At 32.0% G+C, this 18,446-nt stretch overlaps 1 protein-coding gene across 1 annotated transcript; it reads left to right on the top strand.

Moving 5' to 3' along the window:
• Window positions 1-373: 373 nt before the first annotated feature.
• Window positions 374-16,906, top strand: LOC134720957 (F-actin-monooxygenase mical1-like). The gene is made up of 16 exons (XM_063583576.1): window positions 374-485; window positions 1,090-1,240; window positions 1,521-1,821; window positions 2,901-3,078; window positions 3,896-3,978; window positions 4,571-4,643; window positions 5,204-5,417; window positions 6,809-6,975; window positions 7,580-7,680; window positions 8,120-8,345; window positions 8,940-8,989; window positions 11,971-12,178; window positions 12,942-13,035; window positions 14,819-15,336; window positions 15,654-15,755; window positions 16,240-16,906. Exons 3-16 carry the CDS (start codon window positions 1,525-1,527, stop codon window positions 16,380-16,382), a joined length of 2,454 nt encoding a protein of 817 aa, XP_063439646.1. The 5' UTR covers window positions 374-485; window positions 1,090-1,240; window positions 1,521-1,524; the 3' UTR covers window positions 16,383-16,906.
• Window positions 16,907-18,446: the final 1,540 nt, after the last annotated feature.

Here is an 18,446-nt window from a genome sequence, read left to right as displayed (position 1 = left end):
TGTATTACTCAGTTCTAATAAGATATGAGCCATATATGCATAAAGCTTTAAAAAATTGTTTTAAAAATCGAAATACAAAAAAAAGAAGGAGTTTTTTTAAATGTTGTTTATTAACAAGACGGTTTTGTTGAAATTTTTTTAATTTATGAGGCCTTATCATATACCCTCATTTATACAAAATTCTTGTTTGCTTAAAAGGACACGGACTTTAGAATCGAATAAAAACAAGCTGATGGTGTGTAACTGTAATTTTAAGTTGAATTAATATTTTTCCTTTTCCCATTTCTTATCAGTGTGTTATAAATAAATAAATTAAGAATAATGATTTGACAGTAGACAAGGATTAATGAGATTTACATTTTCCCTCAGATATTCAATAATTAATTTGAAAGCAGTTACTACTGACAGAGCAAAGGACTTTTATGATGATGTGCCAGATGACTTTAGTAAAGTGGCTGTTTCTCAGATTAAGACGCCGAAACAAAGTTAGTACATGTAACGACTATGTGTAAAAAGTAAATTCACAAAGACCCTGAACTCCGAGGAAAATTCATAAAGGAACGTGCCTGATCAAATGTCAGAATTAAAAGCCCAAACACATCTAACGAATGGATAACAATACTCTTGGTTTACATTAATTTTGGCTTTACCTGTATAAACTTATTTCATTCACTTTTATTGTTTTTCCTGTTATAAAGATACCTTAATTAAAATGTAACTGTTGCTTGTAAATATAAGGTTAGAAATTTATATTATAACTTATTCAATGTACTCATAATAGTTATCAAAGGTACCATGCTTATAATTTGATACTACAGTTGCGCGTTTCGTCTACATAATATTCATCAGTGTCTCTCAGATAATAAAAAGTTAGAAAGCCAGGCAAGTACAAATTTGAAAAGCATTGAATACCCAAATATCCTTAAAGTTATGCCAAATACGGCTAAGGTAATCATAAATGGCTTTCGACGTCATAAATACATGCAATAAGCGCGAAAGATGATGCTTTTATATCATTTATATGTTTCTGTTACTTATATCTCCTTATTGTATACGATAGATATTAAACTATAGCTTTTTAACGTACAGGTGACGATTCAGTTGATTTACCTGATTTGCTAAAATGGTGTCAGAAAGTGCTGGAAAAACACCCGAATTTCAAAATAAAAGATCTGACAACGTCCTGGAGAAGTGGATGTGAACTCGGTTGCTTAATCAATGTTTTTCGTCCACATACAATGTAAGTAAAAATATCATTTCAATATAGTTCTGTCTTATGGATGTCTTTTTGTTCCCAATTTAAATGTTACTTTTAACGTTTGTAAAACTATCAAATCCTTTAAAACAAGCAATACATTTAAATTATTTTGTTTTGTTAATAAAATTGAGAATGGAAATGGCGAATGTATCAAACCCGACCATAGAAAAATAACAGCAGAAGGTCACCAAGAACTTTCTACTCTTGTAAGTGTTATTGTAACTACAAAGGAGTGTATGTATGTTGATATTACTTACTTTAGCAAAATGGAAGATTTGGACCGAACAAATGCATTGAGAACTATGGAAATAGTGGTAAATATTGCAAAACGAGAATTCCAGATATTTCCTTTATTAGCGGTTTCAACAATGGTTAACTGTTCCTCTGATAATGAGGTAGAAATGGCATCGTATATTTCCCAGTTTTACCAGCTGTTTCATGAAGAACCTATTCCTGAGACGTCTACCTCTGACAACACCGTTTTAATTGAAGAAAAGAAAGACATCACAGAAACAAATATTGTAAAGCCCAGAACTAGTAGAGTTCAGATACCTGAGGAAAAAGTAAGTAAACAGTTGAGTTTGTTTCTTTGTTTTTCGTTTGTAGTTATTTCAAGTATATCATGATAAAAGAGCGAACTTGCCAATTCCAAAAATACCGCCTGACTCAAACTAAAAGATACATACTAGTAGCTCCAATCTTACAGGTTGGTATCGCATTAAGATATTAACAGTTATACGCATTGTCGTTTCCTTACTTAATTTCTTCAACCAGGGGAAAAATATGATATTCATGATATTTGACAAATTAAAATTTAGTACTATAATGTAAAGACCACTCGTGTATGGCCGTAGTATAATCTGATCTAACATTCCAGATGACCCTTTTGTTGTCTCTGCGATAGTAGAAAAATCTAGATAATTTTCAATACGGCAATATCGTCTTTACAACAGTATTGTTTGTTTGCTGAGAAGTAATAGAATACAGAAATTCAATTCAATTCATATTTGACTAAATCATATGTAATTTCCAACCGCTTAAAACAAATTAAAAAAAGGTATTACGCCCACACCTTTTTCAAAAACCCGCCATCCCTTTAAGTTACTTTGCTGTATAAGAACTCTGTTGTACTAATTATATGTTTTCCATGACTGCTATTTCCCAGGTCACCTACTGTCTCTGTTTCTTACAATATTACCGTTACTAATCAAACTGCACTATATTCATTTTGCCAATTACTGAACATAATCAGTAAGATACATAAATTCAAGCCAAACCTGGATAGCGAATCCAAGCGTTAAAATTTTAATAGAAAGCAGATATTAGGTAGTGACAGTAACCACAACAAAGTAAGTACAAATGTATAATGAGTCTAAACATCACCATGGTTTTTTTCTTAACTTACGGTGAAAACCCTATATTGCATTCTGGAAGAAAGATTTTTGGACATACTACCTCCATTATTCGTTTTCTGTTTGATTCTGATAGACTACAAGGGTGACTAAAATACCCGTATGTTGCAAAACAGGTAACCTGCCTACAATTTTAAAATTATCAAACAATAAAACAATTTTACTTAACAATCTAACACCCTACAATAAGTCCTGAAACAAATGTTTTATGATATAATATCCTTTTACAGGTAGAAACTGATGAAAATCTAATTGATATTTGCTACCTTTGCAAGAGAGTGTTGTTCTTTCTGGAGAAACTTAGTGTTGAAAATGTGTTTTGTCATCGCCGGTGTCTGAAATGTGAAAAATGTAATTGTGAATTGAATCTCGGAAATTATAGAACACAAAAATCCTATCAAGGAAGAGGTAAACTTAATTTCGTCAGATGTCAAGGATAATCATTACTATTTTTTTTACTTGATACAAAAGTATCGATAAAGGAGATTGACTGTATTTCATTCTACAGTAAATTAACTAAAATATCTTGTTTTGAACAGTTTGTGAATTGACAGCTTATTGAAATGTATTTATTACTTTTGAACAACGGCATATATTGTTGTCGTTATTTGTTATCTAAAAAGATACACTGACATGAATATAGCAATAAGAAGATGTTGTATGAGTGCCAATGAGTCAAATAAGACCTTAAATATGTAACATCTATCATATTGTGTATTGAAAGTTAAGTTAGAATCTAAAATATAGAGCTGCAATCACAAAGTCCTTATACTTCCTTAAAAGGTTACAAAATACGAAACTGTAGAGCATACATAACCGACAATTTGGAAAAAAAAATGACCCAAGATATGGCATGTATGGTAGACGCAAACAAATTCAGCATAGACACCTATATCAAAGGACTCAAAATTTTGAGTCGATGGACAAATATTATTTTTTTCTGCACAAACAACAGCTTGTTTGTTGATCATGTAAATACGACTTCATATTTCCTTTTATTACTTTGTGCAAAGATTCTGATAATTTTCAGTTATAATGTCGTCAACACAATTCAAATAAAATAAGGAAATATACCGTTCATTAGCATGTTAACAGTTTTCAGGGCTGATATTATATGCACTCCCCTTGGTCATTCTTTAAACTATTAACATTTTCCGTAATTTTCCATTTGAATAAAAAGATGACAAATATACGCATTTTTTTTATAAAAATCTTTTTATTGCAGTGAGGTTTTTCTGCATTAAGCATGCTGGTCCTAACGCCAAGTTAACACAGTCTATCAGAATACGACCACAACTAGTCTTGAAAGTAAGATACACTCTTACTTTGTAAAATACTTTGTACAATGAATAATACATATCGTGAATATAAAGTTTTATTTTAAGTTCATTAAATATATCTATTTTCCACCAATACATCAAATATCTTTTTTTATGTGTCATTTATAAATGTAGTGTAAAATCACGCGATCCTTTAGGGCAACTGGAATATAAGAAAAGTGAAGGAAAAACATAGTCAAACCAACGAAACAAGAAAAGCATATACAATATCATCAACATATAGATTTGATAGGCAATAAAGAGAACACTTACCGATTATTTAGAAGGGAATTTGTATAAGAGGTTTAAAATACATGTTTCTGACCATATCATGGCATGCATCAGTAAAGTGAAACCAAAGTCAAACCATTGAAATTAACAATGATCATGATGATATAGATGACTTTGACTTGTCAGCTTTAAACAAAACTTTCAATATAAGTTACAACATTACACTTTTAAAAAAGAATGGCAAGAAGAGTATATGTTTTATTATGCATACTGTGTTTAAAAAAAATGGTTTCTAAGGAAAATCGCCTAGGTTTAAGTGATTTGTATCAAATTGTTAATATTTCATACAGGCAATGGATGACCCTAAACCTTCAAAGGATGCACCTAATAGAACAAATACAGACAATGTACAGGATATTTCAGGTAAGTATCCGATGACTCTTTCTGATACAAGATGTAATAATTTACTTGCCTTTGAAGTAGAAGCTGCAATGATAATTAGACAAAATCATAAGTCAGGAATGAAAAGTGACTGAGTGCTTCCGTAAAATATAAATTAATGCATTCGTAACGTAAGATTTTTTTTGTGATTGTCTTCCTTTCAGGACAAAATGATAAAACAGAAAATACAGTACATAACATGCATCATGTTACAGTGCGGCATTGGAAATGATATGCGTCATAAAAGGTTAATCAGCAGAGTTGTTCTAATAATTTACGTTCAATACAGTAAGATAATTCATTAAAAAATGGTTGTTGACATATCAATCCTCGCTGTAGCTATAAAAAAAACCATGATGGCCATCCTATTTTAAAATGATTTGAAAACAATTTGTATAAACCACTACTACGGATCTACTTTCACCAACACCTCCTCACTGCTAACAGCTACCTTGTTGTAATAGGTGTGAGAAAGTAAGTGACAAATTCTTCTAGCAATGTCATATATTAATAAGTAGTCTTTGGTAATCATATTATTTCAGACAAACCAAGAATACCTACCAGGCCAGATTTCTTAGCAAGGAGAGTTACCTCAGCATCAATACGCAGAATAGACTTCTACAATAGTGGAGATGATGAAAAGGAAGTCGTTCCAGAAGACACTATATTTGAGCATAATTTTGGAGCATCTGTTCGATATGGATTAGGTGCATTTACCCTACCACTATCTGAAGAAAAACTAAATAACTCGTCAAGGTATGTATGATTTGCATATCATATTCAAAGTGAAAGTGTAGTTCACTCAATAAAGCAGATTTTTTTAATTATATGACTTTGTGTGTGTGAATGTCGTCACAAAATGCGAGAGACAGTAGTGCTTATCTGGCGGCAACAAAACTGTTCAAATGACGTAACTAAATATATGAATAGATATTTGTATTCAACAAAGATATATAAAGGGAAATACATATGACTATTGTGGAAATGAAGCTTTCATGTCTGAAATAGCATTTTTTATCAGCGGATGAGTTCAATTAGTTGTTATTCAGGATAAAAATAGAGGACAAGGTTATCATTAAAATAACGAAAACAATTAACATATCGATCCGTAGTTAGCTGTTGGAAATATGCTATATTAAAGTTACACAACATTAAGCAACTATGTCATAGACTTTTAAACAGCGGTATACTGTTGTTACATCCCAGCTCTTTTGTTTTACCAGGGGTGATCTGAGCCGGATAACCCTTACCAGATCACCCAAGCTTGAGTGTCTCTGTTTTGCACGCGTTCCTTTGTTTTATAACATTTTTGCGGGAATGGCTTATCCATAATAAAACTTAGAAATATTTATTAAGCGAAGACACTTTCAAAGTTTATGTAGAAAAATCCATTGTCTTTACTTGGATTCGAACTCAAGACCTTTAGCATACCAACCCACGACGCATGCCTATACACCAGGACGACTGCATACCAACTCACAGTAATTTAACATATTTAAAGTGGGGCGAGTTGTCAGACTGATTGTTCAATGGGATTTTACCCTTTCATAAATGGGGCGAGTTGTTGTACAAAAGTGGGGCGATTCAGTGTGGGCTGATTGGTCAATGGGGCGAGTTTACATTGTTTTATATTTAAACATCGTGTTCGGGGGTCATAAAGGGTATAGTAACATAATAGTATATTATTACGGTTGTGTGGCGTTTTAAACTAGATTTTATGAACTGTAAATGTGTTTTCGTCTAATCTAAAAAGCTGGATGGTAAAATGATATCCCATTCGGACTTGGCGTGTCAGTGTCAGATCACCCTAAGGCCTCCGTCCATCGGAGTGATCTTACACTGACACACCGCGTCCTCATTGGATAACTATCACTTGCCTTTATTTTTTTCAGTCCATGCATGCTATGGCTTCCTTGTAAGTTTACACTGATTTCTAATATAAAAAAAACCCTGATATATCATATCAACTGCCGGACAATCATTATATGTTCAGACAGCATATCGACACTAGTTTTATTGAACTTTTGATATTTCCAAAAATGACATATTAATTTTAAACGGTTGTACAAGTTTTTTTGTATAAAATGTGTAAGTCTCTTAGATTTTGAATTCGACATGTTGAATAACTTATGTGGCAAATATTTCAGTGAGGACAGTGACGATGATATAGAGGAAAAGCTTGAAGCTTCTTTAGGACAACATATTGATAAAAATATGACAGTTAAAGATGCTTCAGAGTTCTGGCAAACTTTAAAAAGAGAATCAAAGACACTCAGCGTTTCTAGACATAACCCGGAAATATCTGCTGAAAATGGTATCAAAATTTTTCTACAATTATTATAAACTGAACTTAAGGTGACATTGTATACATGCAATAACACTATTCCAACTGTGTAACTAAAAACCCAGGTTTAACTCATTTTTTTTTCTTTGGAAAAGTACTTTTACTCGGTCAGGAATTTGACAGATGATTTTATTTTCCCGTTAATTGATAGTGTTGTGTATTTGTTTTGTACTCTTTTCGTTCGACATATGAAAGCCACACAAAAACAACGTTTCGTTTTATACTACTGCAAATTTATCTTGGATTAGTGTATCAAATATTCGTGATCTTAAAATCGGTTTTCTCAAAATTTTCAAACATCGGAAAGCATCTCAATATTTGTCCATAGCGAGTTCACAACTACATGCAGCTGCCATACAAATCGACACCATCAATGGTCTTTTCTCCAAGCACCAACATTGTAAAATGCGCCAAGAAACCATTATTTGTACTAGCATGATACAAATATATTGATGTATTTTGTTGTGTACTAATACTATGGGTTCTCCGGGTTTATAAAAAAAATATTGTAACTATTGGTATGGCAAAAAGTGTTTTATCTAGGCAGCATATTGAGTTCATTGAATAATTTAAGATTCATCGCCTATCAAAGGTAAAGCTAGAGTGACTCTACGACAAAATGCCTCAGCCAAGGAACATTCAACAATAGAAGAATCGCAAGAAGAGGACAACGATGTAAGATGAGTATTAATAAAAATATAAGCTTATTAAACATAATGAAATATCTACATAGCGGTTTTTTTAAATTTTGTTGAGGGTATTCGATACAGGTACAGAAGGGGGTTTGAGAGTATTAAAGTTGCTAACTTTTTAAAAATTAAGATAACTATACATACATATATTCTGCTGTTGTCTGATCTATGGTCGGGTTGTTGTCGTTTTTACTCATTCCCCATTTCCTTTCTCAATTTTATTATAACTTATCAATGCCGTTTTTTTTTAATTGAATAAAAATGGATTATTTCAACATAACTGATACACATATTTACAGCATACATGTTGTAAACAATATATCCCAAATGATCCGCAGACACCTGAGGTGTTCATCATTGAAGTCTCAATAAGCACACATTGTTGATTTTTTATGGGTATACCTACTGTTTTTACATTCAAGGATTTGGAAGGAACAATTCGTGCTGCTCCAGAAATGATAAGTAACTGGTCCAATGTTAATCTACCTGATGAAAAGCAGCATACACAAAGCAGAAATTCAAGTGAAAATAACGAATTATTTGAGAGAGCCATAAAGGACCTGAAAAGAGAATCAAAAGAGCTTGAAAATAAAAGATCTAATTTTTCAGTAACTTGTTTCCAACCACAAAATAAAGGCATTGAAAAGGGTAATATGTCCTTTTTATTCTAACTGTTTTGGATACTGTTTTATTGATGCATACTCCCGAAATCTTTCCTTGTCATATATACCGTATACAATTAATAGTGAAACTGTGACAGAGCGAAATAATCTGTAAGGTTAAAAGTGAATATGAATTTCAAGATGGAATGTGTATGGTACTAGTCCACATGTAAAAAAAAAAGATGGAAATTACACATAATTTTGTTGTAGCGATTCTGATTATGATTTGCAGTAAAAGGAACTTGTTTACTGTATTTAGATTGCGTCATCGTTACTAGTAACCAGATGCTATATTTCGCAAACCACCAAGCGACAGGGTCATGGGCTGCTCCAATTAATATAATATATAAATATACAACCTTCTGGTCATTCGAAAGAAAGCATTTATATTGAATGATAATGGTTTTAGTTATTTAGTCTGCTATGCCAGGTCAGTCGAAAGAAAGAAGTTACATTGAATGATAAAGATTAAAGTTATTGAATCGGCGACGCCAAACTATTTAAACATTTGAAAAATTAAAAGTAAAATGATCCATTACCTAAGCTTGTTTAACATCGCATTTTGATATTTTTAATTCAGATCCTGGAGAAAAACAACCCGAAAAAGTCTTCGGTGGTGACAGACCACAGGTACGTACATAAGGACAAAGTATTAGTCAAATTCGTAGGTAAAAGAAACACAATAGAAAGTATGTGATGCACTGAAGACATTTAACCGATAAAAAAGGCGTATACCGGGGAATGTTTTTAATCGATGAATATGATTTTTTTTTTAAATAGCTTGTATTAGTTTTCATATTTGAATATTTATTATATTTCGCGATCGGCATGTGTATTATGTTTTTATGCGACAAAGTTCTTATGTACCTCGAAATTTTAAGAAATGTCAGTAGTTTCTTTTGTTTATCATGTTTATTGTATAGTGTTTTAAGAACTGAAGAATTGACTGAAATGGCAGACATTTAGTAGTCTGTTGATTCAATTATAACTCGTCTCAACGCAGAATTATTTAGAGCGTTGCATATTTTGAAATACTGCAGTGTGCATTTACTGATTTACTGCTGTTAGTCTTGTAAGAGTTATCCTTATCTTTAAATCCGCCTTAATGCAAAGTTTCATGCACAGTGTAATACTTCGTTATGACTTGAATAGGAAGGGCTGACTTTTCGTTCACATTGCACAGTTTCCTTGTTTAAATATACAAATTAGTTTAATGTAATGTACACTGGTTTCACGTTAAATTTGTTCACATCTATACACCTGGTTTAGTTACCTGTGCATAAGTTGTGTTCACACTTATAAACTATTTGTCATTTGAATGTTCATTCCACAGAATCGAATTTAAATTTCTTGACAGCTTTTCTAGCAGTGATGCGAGTCATTTTCGTGACTTGCACCTATTTTAAAGACACTAAAGATGTCTAGATTAACAGATGCATATAAAGGCATTTTTAAAATGCATGGGGTTCCAAACATTGATCGTCAGAAAAATGAGTGATCCAAACCCCGGAAGCTGCCCCATCTGAATCCGCCACTAATTACGCAATACATCAAGTAGGCTATAAACAATGAAGAAGAATTGAGATGTTTAGAGTGTTTAAGTATTGCATTTGAGAGTTAATCGTTGATTGACCAGCAGCAAATATTTCTGTGTACGTCAAGTCAATTTGGGAAGACATTTTCAAATGAACTAATATGTGTTTGGCAATGATGATGCTTTGAGTCTGGAGATAAGGGATTCAGAAAATGACCATTCAACTAAAAAACGGGGGATGATTTTTTTTTTCCCATAAAAACTATTCTAATTCTACAATTGATGGAAATGTATTCTGTTCAATGAGGGAAAAAAATCTAAATTCAGATTTTCTTCATACCTTATAGTGTTAAATTTTGAACAAAATTTTTTGATTGATAGCATTGAAAAACTAATTAAAGTGTTCGTGCTATGCGCGGAAAAAAATCTGTGTTGAACATATAAAAAATCATAACCCCATTTTTGCATGTAGTTAAATGGTGGCTCCCTAATAAGGCTACTTAATTTTTTTTATATAATAAACCAAATAATATAACGAGTTTAGACAAATAATGCGGAAACATAATTGTTATAAATATCAATTCTATTAAACCAAAAACGTTTCTTCTTTAAATACGCATGTGTAAAAAGCATGTTTTGAATACCTTGTTTAGTGTACAGTGAACCACACGAGTTTGACTATCAATTGCATGTAGACAAAACATGATTTAAACTACATGTTAATATTGAGTTTTATCAATGGGAACGTAATTGTTTTAGTTAACTTGTGAATTACACTAACACAAACCCGATTTTATGTCAATGAGAACACGGCCATTGCTATCAGGATTAAATTTTGTATTTATGCTACACGCGCGTTTCGTTTACAAAAGACTCATCAGTGATGGTCAAATCCAAAAAAAAGTTAAAAAGGCCAAATAAAGTATTGTGGAACAAAATTCCTAAAAACTTTACCAAATACTGCTTAAGTTAATCAATTCCTGAGGTAGAAAGCCTTAGTTATTCAAAAAATCAAAAGTTTGGTAAACATCCCCATATCAATGATAAATTGTGTCAGTACAGAAGTGCTGACTACTAAGCTGATGATACCCTCGGGGTATTTAATTAAACTCCATCAGCAGTAGAATAGACCCAGTGGTTGCAAATAGACTCACCATAGATACCAGAATTACATTTTGTATTTACGCCAAATGCACGTTTTGTCTACAAAAGACTCATCAGCTCGAATCCAATCAAGGGTGATTTCAAGTTTTAAACTATTTGACATATTAATCATACTTGGTGTAACATGTATAGATTGGTACCAGGAAAATCATGTATGTATAAGGTTTTAAATAGTGAACATTAAATTAAACTTCTTCTTACATTTACGCATTTAGTCGAACTTTAAATACTAGATAATACGACTATTAATTGTTGATAGGGACACTATTTATTGGAATTTATATAAACGAAGTTTTAATATAATGTTTGTTTACAAACCATTTTAGTGTTTAAGTTTTTAAGCGGGGGAGGGATATGTCTAGCCATAAAACCAGATTCATCTCGATCGACATTTTTTTCTTAAACAGTTCCGTACCAAGTTCGGAATACGGCAGTTGATATCAACTTGTTCGTTTCTATGTATGTTGCATTGTCTTTTGGTCATTTGTTCCGGAGCACCTGAGATCACCCCTAGTTTTTGGTGGGGTTCGAATTGTTTATTCTTTAGTTGTCTATGTTGTGTCATGTGTACTATTGTTTTCTGTTTGTCTTTTTCATTTTTAGCCCTGGCGTTGTCAGTTTGTTTTAGATTTATGAGTTTGACTGTCCCTTTGGTATCTTTCGTCCCTCTTTTGTTGTTGTTGCACTTTCTACTGTTCCGTTGTTTTCCTCTTATAGCTGATGTGTTTCCCTCGGGTTTAGTTTGTATGCTGTTTGAACAGTGGTATACTACTTTTGCCTTTATTAAGGACAAATTAAATATTATAGTATGAGGAACTATGCTCTTTAGATAAATAAGTCCTAAAATATTACTGCTACACATGTGATATATTCACAAAAACAATAGCAGCTATGAATTAATTCTATTTTGTAGTTGAAGCGATCCGACTCTGACCCAACCGAAGAGAGGCATGCTCAGCGTGTTCAGCTTGCAGCAAGAAAGCTTATTATACAAAGGCAACAAAACCAAATATTCATGGCTCAGGAAATAAAACGACAAATAGAAGAAGCTGTTGAAGAGTTAAGGGAAGTTGAAAAACAAGGAGTGGAGTTAGAGACGAAACTTAAAGACAACAATGAAAGTAAGTTAATAGTTCATCAGCAATATTTTGCTTTATTTTTTCAACTTATTTTTGAGCTAGCAGTGGGAATCTAATGTAAAATGTCACTTCTTACATGATTGTTTTATCGGGTAAAAAAAGCGACGATTCGTCTTTATATCTGGTATACAATAATGACATCTTTCCAGTCCCTTTTGTCATCTAAATTAACTTACACAAATTGTCACAGTTGCACTTAATTGAATTATTGATGGACATATGTAAAATCAAGGGATTTCCGAACTAAGCAGATGAATATGAGAACCGTATTGAAACTTAAAATATTTATATATGACATTTTGACTACAAATCCTCTATTAAATTTGTATTGCACATATAAAAGATCGTTCAAATTACTGTATTAACGAAATAGGGGTAGTAAACAGTTAACAGGTTAAGGAATTAAAGTACGTCGTTGGTGAAGAAAAATTCTTCTAAAAACTTTTTGTGATTTTTATATACTTATATGGAACACTTTTATCGTTGAGGAAACTGCAAATCTTCTTTATATTTGTTTATGTATGAGATGTTACACATTTAAGATTTTACAAAAGTTGGTTGGAAAACAAACTGATTAATGAACATGGGTATACTGTTTTTCAAAAAGGGACAACAAATTCGAGATAGGTTTTCAATCTTATGGCACCACATGAAGGTAAAATCTGGAATGATTGACTAGTTTGAACACAACAGCAGTAGATGTACTTCTTCAACATTTAATTGACAAAACATTCGAATATTTCAGAAGAGAGTAAACAAAGTTTACGACAACAGTTGTGTTCTCTGTACACTCGGCGACAAAAGCTTCTTCAATATGAAGCCGAATTACGATCAGCTAGGTATGTAATAGTATTTGATCAATTAAAAGATATTAAATGACAAAGACATAAGAATTAAATAAACAGCTGCGCCATGAGCGCATGATACGCCCGACGTCTTATGTGGAAGTTATATGCAATAATCATAAATAGTTTCTGAGAAAGTTTTAAGCAATAACAATATATAGTTTTTGAGACACGGCGGGAAACCCTCCACCCTGGGTGGTTTTTTTTACAAAAAAACAGAATATCACTAAAATAAAATTTTGAATCAAAACCAAAAAGTAAACAGATCTTCAGATTAATATAACAAAGAAGTGTGTAAAGTTTTAAGCAATAATCATAAATTATTTTTGAGATACGGCGTACGGCGCGACATGTAAAAAAACCTCCCCTGTTTAACAAAAAACTCAATAACTCAAAAATAAAATTTTGAATCATCGCCAAAAAGTATACAGATCTTAAGATTAATATAATAAAAACATATGTAAAGTTTGTAGCAATAATCATAAATTGATTTTGAGATATGGCGCGACATGTAAAAAAAAACTCCCCTTTTTTACAAAATACTCAATAACTCAAAAATGAAATTTTGAATCATCAACAAAAAGTATACAGATATTAAGATTAATATAACTAAGGAGTGTTTAAAGTTTTAAGCCATAATCAAGAATCGTTTTTGAGATACAGTGCGACATGTGAAAAAAAACACACCCCTGTTTTAGTTACAAAGTGCCGTAAATCAAAAAGGTTAAATCTAGTTTTCACCAAAAAGTATAGATCATTTGACCATCACAAGAAACAACTATATTAAGTTTCATGAAATTTGGATAAGTCGTTCTCAAGTTACGGTGCGACATGTTTACGCTGGACAGACAGACGGACAGACAGACGGACAGACGGACTGACGGACACCGGACATGTATACCATAATACGTCCCGTCAAAATTTTGACGGGCGTAAAATAATGTAAGAATATGAAAATAAATGTCGATGATATATTTCCGTGTAGACTTAATGTAATTGAGATATACAAATTATGTTGCAGCTTGCAAAATAAAGGAGTAGGGGCATTAAGGCCTAGTTTTGGCCCAAGAAAATAAAATGCTTGATAACCGTTTCAAATTGGCACATAATGTTTAGAAATGCATCAGGTCAAGAAATATAAATTAAAAACAGTAAGATTTTATTACGCCATAATATGTATTGTTTTCACAAAAACGATGAAAAATATAGAATTTATGCAGTTTTCTATCATTTTCTATCATTATTTCCTTTGAGGAAACATCCTGCGCACCCGAGAAACAACAAAAATAATTTAACAGAAGCTTTATCACAACTATTGGCATAATCTCACCAAATATAAAGTTGTTTCTTGGGTGCGCACATACTTTTTCAATCTAAAATATACTTAAAATTTGATGAAAAAACAAGGAAAATCACGAAATTTAACAAAATATGCAAATTAGGTCATGATTCGTTGCCATTGTAACTTGTTTGATGTCAAATTTGTTTGTTTTTCTTAGTACCTTATACCTTAGTCAAGTTTTCAGTATTTTAAAAATATGTATGATAACTTTTAAATTTGTAGTAATTTTTGGTTCCTTAACCATTTGTTTCTTCTTTAATTAAATAATGAGTAAGGGAATTGTTCAGTATCCACAGTTAAATTTTTGAATCCGAATTGAGACCATCTTCTTTGTAAATTCATACCTAAAGCTTTAACTATGAAGTTTTGACAATATATGTTTAACGTCGTAAGCTGTGGCTTTAAAGTGTTTTATACAAATTTCAATCATTGCAGCGAACACTATTTACCGAGTCAAGAAGAGGAAGCTGAGAATACATGTCCTTCTGAATATATACCAATTGAAGAAGAGGGAAACAGTTTTGATGAAAAGTCTGTGGCGTCTGGTTTCGAAACTTTCAATGAAACAATGAAGGCCAGTGGCGTCATAGTTGACGACGATAGGAAGTATGAGACACAAAAATCAACGGAAACAAAATCTGACACAAACATAAGTAGGATATTAGATATGGTACCGGAAACAATATCCTCAGACAAAGTCAGGTCGGAAACATACGGGTCATTAGAAATTAAAGATGCTGGTATACTGTCAGAAAGACCTTATGAAATAACTTCTGACGAAACCAATGATGAAAATGATGTATATAAGGTTACAACGAAAGAATTCACTTTAAAATATCATATAAAGGTGGTGACGAGAACAAAATCTGGTGTAGACACTACAGCAAAGATGACAGCAGATGATAGTCGGTACGAAGCTTGTGATGGACATAAATTGCCTGATGATATTGATAGTAAGTTATTTATACAATAATACTCAACATGTAAATATCTATACATATATTAAAATTGATTAAATATTTTTACGGGTTTTAACCTTTCTTTGTAAGTTGGCTCTCAAATCCTTGTTATTGTTGAAGATGTTTTCTTTTTGTCTCCAATTTAGTGCCCGTTAAAATGTGCAACGAACAACAATAAGTATGTTGTTGCGTTATGTCCAGAGTTGGTAGAACTCAAATTACATATTAGACTATTGTGACAATCTTTTTTGTATGACTTAGCAGCATTTACGGTTATGAGACATGACACATTTGTCTATTTCTTTTTACAGAACTTACATTTGTTGATGACAAAGCTATAATTATACAGTGGGAATGTCCTTTCTGTACACTTCATAATAAAGATGGAAGCAGTTCTTGTACTGTCTGTTATGGTGAGAATATATATGTGATCTTCTTCATAAAAAAGTATTGGTCTAATGCATGGCAAATAACGCACACTTTATATTTTCATTACTGTTTAGAAGTTATATTACATGCTACCATATACTAATACGTAATGCGTATATTGTATAAATAAAAGTCACCACAAACTTAAAATTAATCATTCTAACGCTCAACTTCAGAAAGATGTTGGTTAATGATATTCAAAAACTAAATAATGAATAAAATGTGACACAAATACAACTTTTAAACAATATTTTGTTTTAATGTGAAGAAAATTTATCATTGAAACGGATTCAATACGATGTGAATTTATTTGAAAGATAGACTGTACAATGAACACAAAATCTATGCATATTCGAAAAAAACTAAATTTGAACTTGATAAAATTAAAAGGAAAACTCATAAACGCTATAGTTAACTAAACTTTAACTATACTGCGCACTAATATAAGTGCATGTTTTATACTTTTAGCTTGGAAATGCAGTAAATGCCTTCGTGTAAACGTTAACGACAGAAGAAGAAAGGAGTGTGAAATGTGCCACAGCAATAAACCATCACGAAATAATTCTTCTCGTGATCATCACCATGATAGTTCACGTGAATCATTTGCCTAGGGTCTTAAAGTTATTTGACACTTGTAAATCTTAGTAGGCACCATATGCGTCAAGATGAACAAATTATTAATTTTTTGGTGAAAGTCTAATGTAAATGTAATAAGGCAGATAGAAATTTTCACTTCAGTTTTCTGGTGTTTTGGTTCTTCGTACTCATCACTTGTAAGCGTTACCATCGAAATAACAACTGTTATTTATTACAGTAATGAAGTTGTAAAGTGGGAAATTTGATGAATAAGAGAAACAACAATAACTACTATTTCGATTTCTAACTTCATTCTTATTATATTGTATACTACAAGTTTTATGTTAGATATATTTTAACATGTGATTATTTGTGTATGTGTGTGTTTGATTTATTGGTTTGAACATTGGTCAAGTTATGGATTGCAGGAAATATATTTTTCAATACCTTCTCCTGAAGTTCCTGCTTTCTCTTAAACAGTTACAGCAAACAAATATATATATAATGTTGTGACACCAGAGTCTTTTTTCCATGTGTATTGCTACAATGTGACTTTTAGATGAACCTAATACATTTGAAAATATAAAAGAGTTTATGTTTTATAATGGCAGCCATAGCAACAATGCAATAAAAAATCGTTCTTCTACATAAACTTGACTTAGGTTGAACCAAGTTTCAAAATAAAACTGCACACAACACCTACATAAAAGGGAAGATATGATATGATGCCAATGGGGTAGCTCTTCACAGGAGACCAGATGATACAGAAATTGAGAACTGTAGATCACCTTATGGCCTTCAACATGGGGCAAAACTCATACCGCATAGTAAGATATAAAAAGGACTCTAAACGACGAATAATGTGAATCCATCTCCATGTCATCCTTATTATGCCATGTTGAATGATTGTACATTCACATGACAGAATACGCATGCATAACATGCAACACTTACACTATCGACTCAACAAGGATTATTTAGATGCTTTAAAATTCCCGCATCTTTTCCTTTGTTTCACCTTGAATTGTATCTTCTCAATGAATTTATGAGATTTGAACAACCTACCGTTGCCGCAAAAATATGAAATACATCTGTTACAGACGTTAAATGCGGCTGTTATAGAGACACTGCTAAAAAGTACTTTTTCCAAAAAATGTCAGCGTACTTAATTTGCTGATGAAGCACTTTTGCAATTCTTTTACTAACATGTTAATTGTAAGATTATATTGTATTCAATATTAGAAATCGATTGAGATTCGTTTCTAATTCTCGTATTCTAGTCCCTCACCTGGTCGATAAATGTTGCGGCACTCGCATATTTCCCTAAAAGGCAAAGAACTTTTTGTTTGAAAGTTTTGAATCGATTTTTGTAAATTCCTTTTTCTTGAAACTACCATAATTTTTATATGACACACGCTTAATGTTTTTTTGTTTTGCTCACTAAGTTTTCTATTACTTTACTCATTTGAAGCAGAATCTGTTTACCAATCCGGAACACCTGAGATCACCTCTAGTTTTTTGTGGGGTTTGTGTTGCTTATTCTTTAGTTTTCTATGTTGTGTCATGTGTACTATTGATTGTCTGTTTGTCCTTTTTTCATTTTAAGCCATAGTGTTGTCAATTTATTTTCGATTGATGAGTTTGAATGTCCCTCTGGTATCTTTGGTCCCTCTTTTTAAACCAAGGTTCATACTAGTGGAAGGTTCAGTTACTTTTTGAACCAGGTTTAAACCAGCATTTCATTTGGAAAATGCTTCTATGAAGTCTGGAATATGACAGCTGTTTCCCATTTGTCCCGTTAATTGATAGTGATATATTCTACTCATTTGATTCTGAGAGTTTTTATGGACTTCCACTTTAGGAAGTTATCTTGGAGTTCTTTATTTATTTTATATGTTCATGATTCGATATTTCTTTACCACAAAATACCTTAACGTTCATGTCCATTATATAAATAGATCAGAGGAATGATAAATCCTTCGTTGAAGTATTTATAATATCAGATGACAAAACGCTTGATTATAATTCCAAATTATGACAATTAATCAAGTGTGGATTTATACTATTTGATAAACCAGCGGTGTCAATTGCATGTGAAT

The sequence above is a fragment of the Mytilus trossulus genome, chromosome 6 (genome assembly GCF_036588685.1).
Source record: "Mytilus trossulus isolate FHL-02 chromosome 6, PNRI_Mtr1.1.1.hap1, whole genome shotgun sequence".
In the NCBI taxonomy this organism is placed as follows: Eukaryota; Metazoa; Mollusca; class Bivalvia; order Mytilida; family Mytilidae; genus Mytilus; species Mytilus trossulus.
This window is presented reverse-complemented; position numbering and strand designations above follow the sequence as displayed.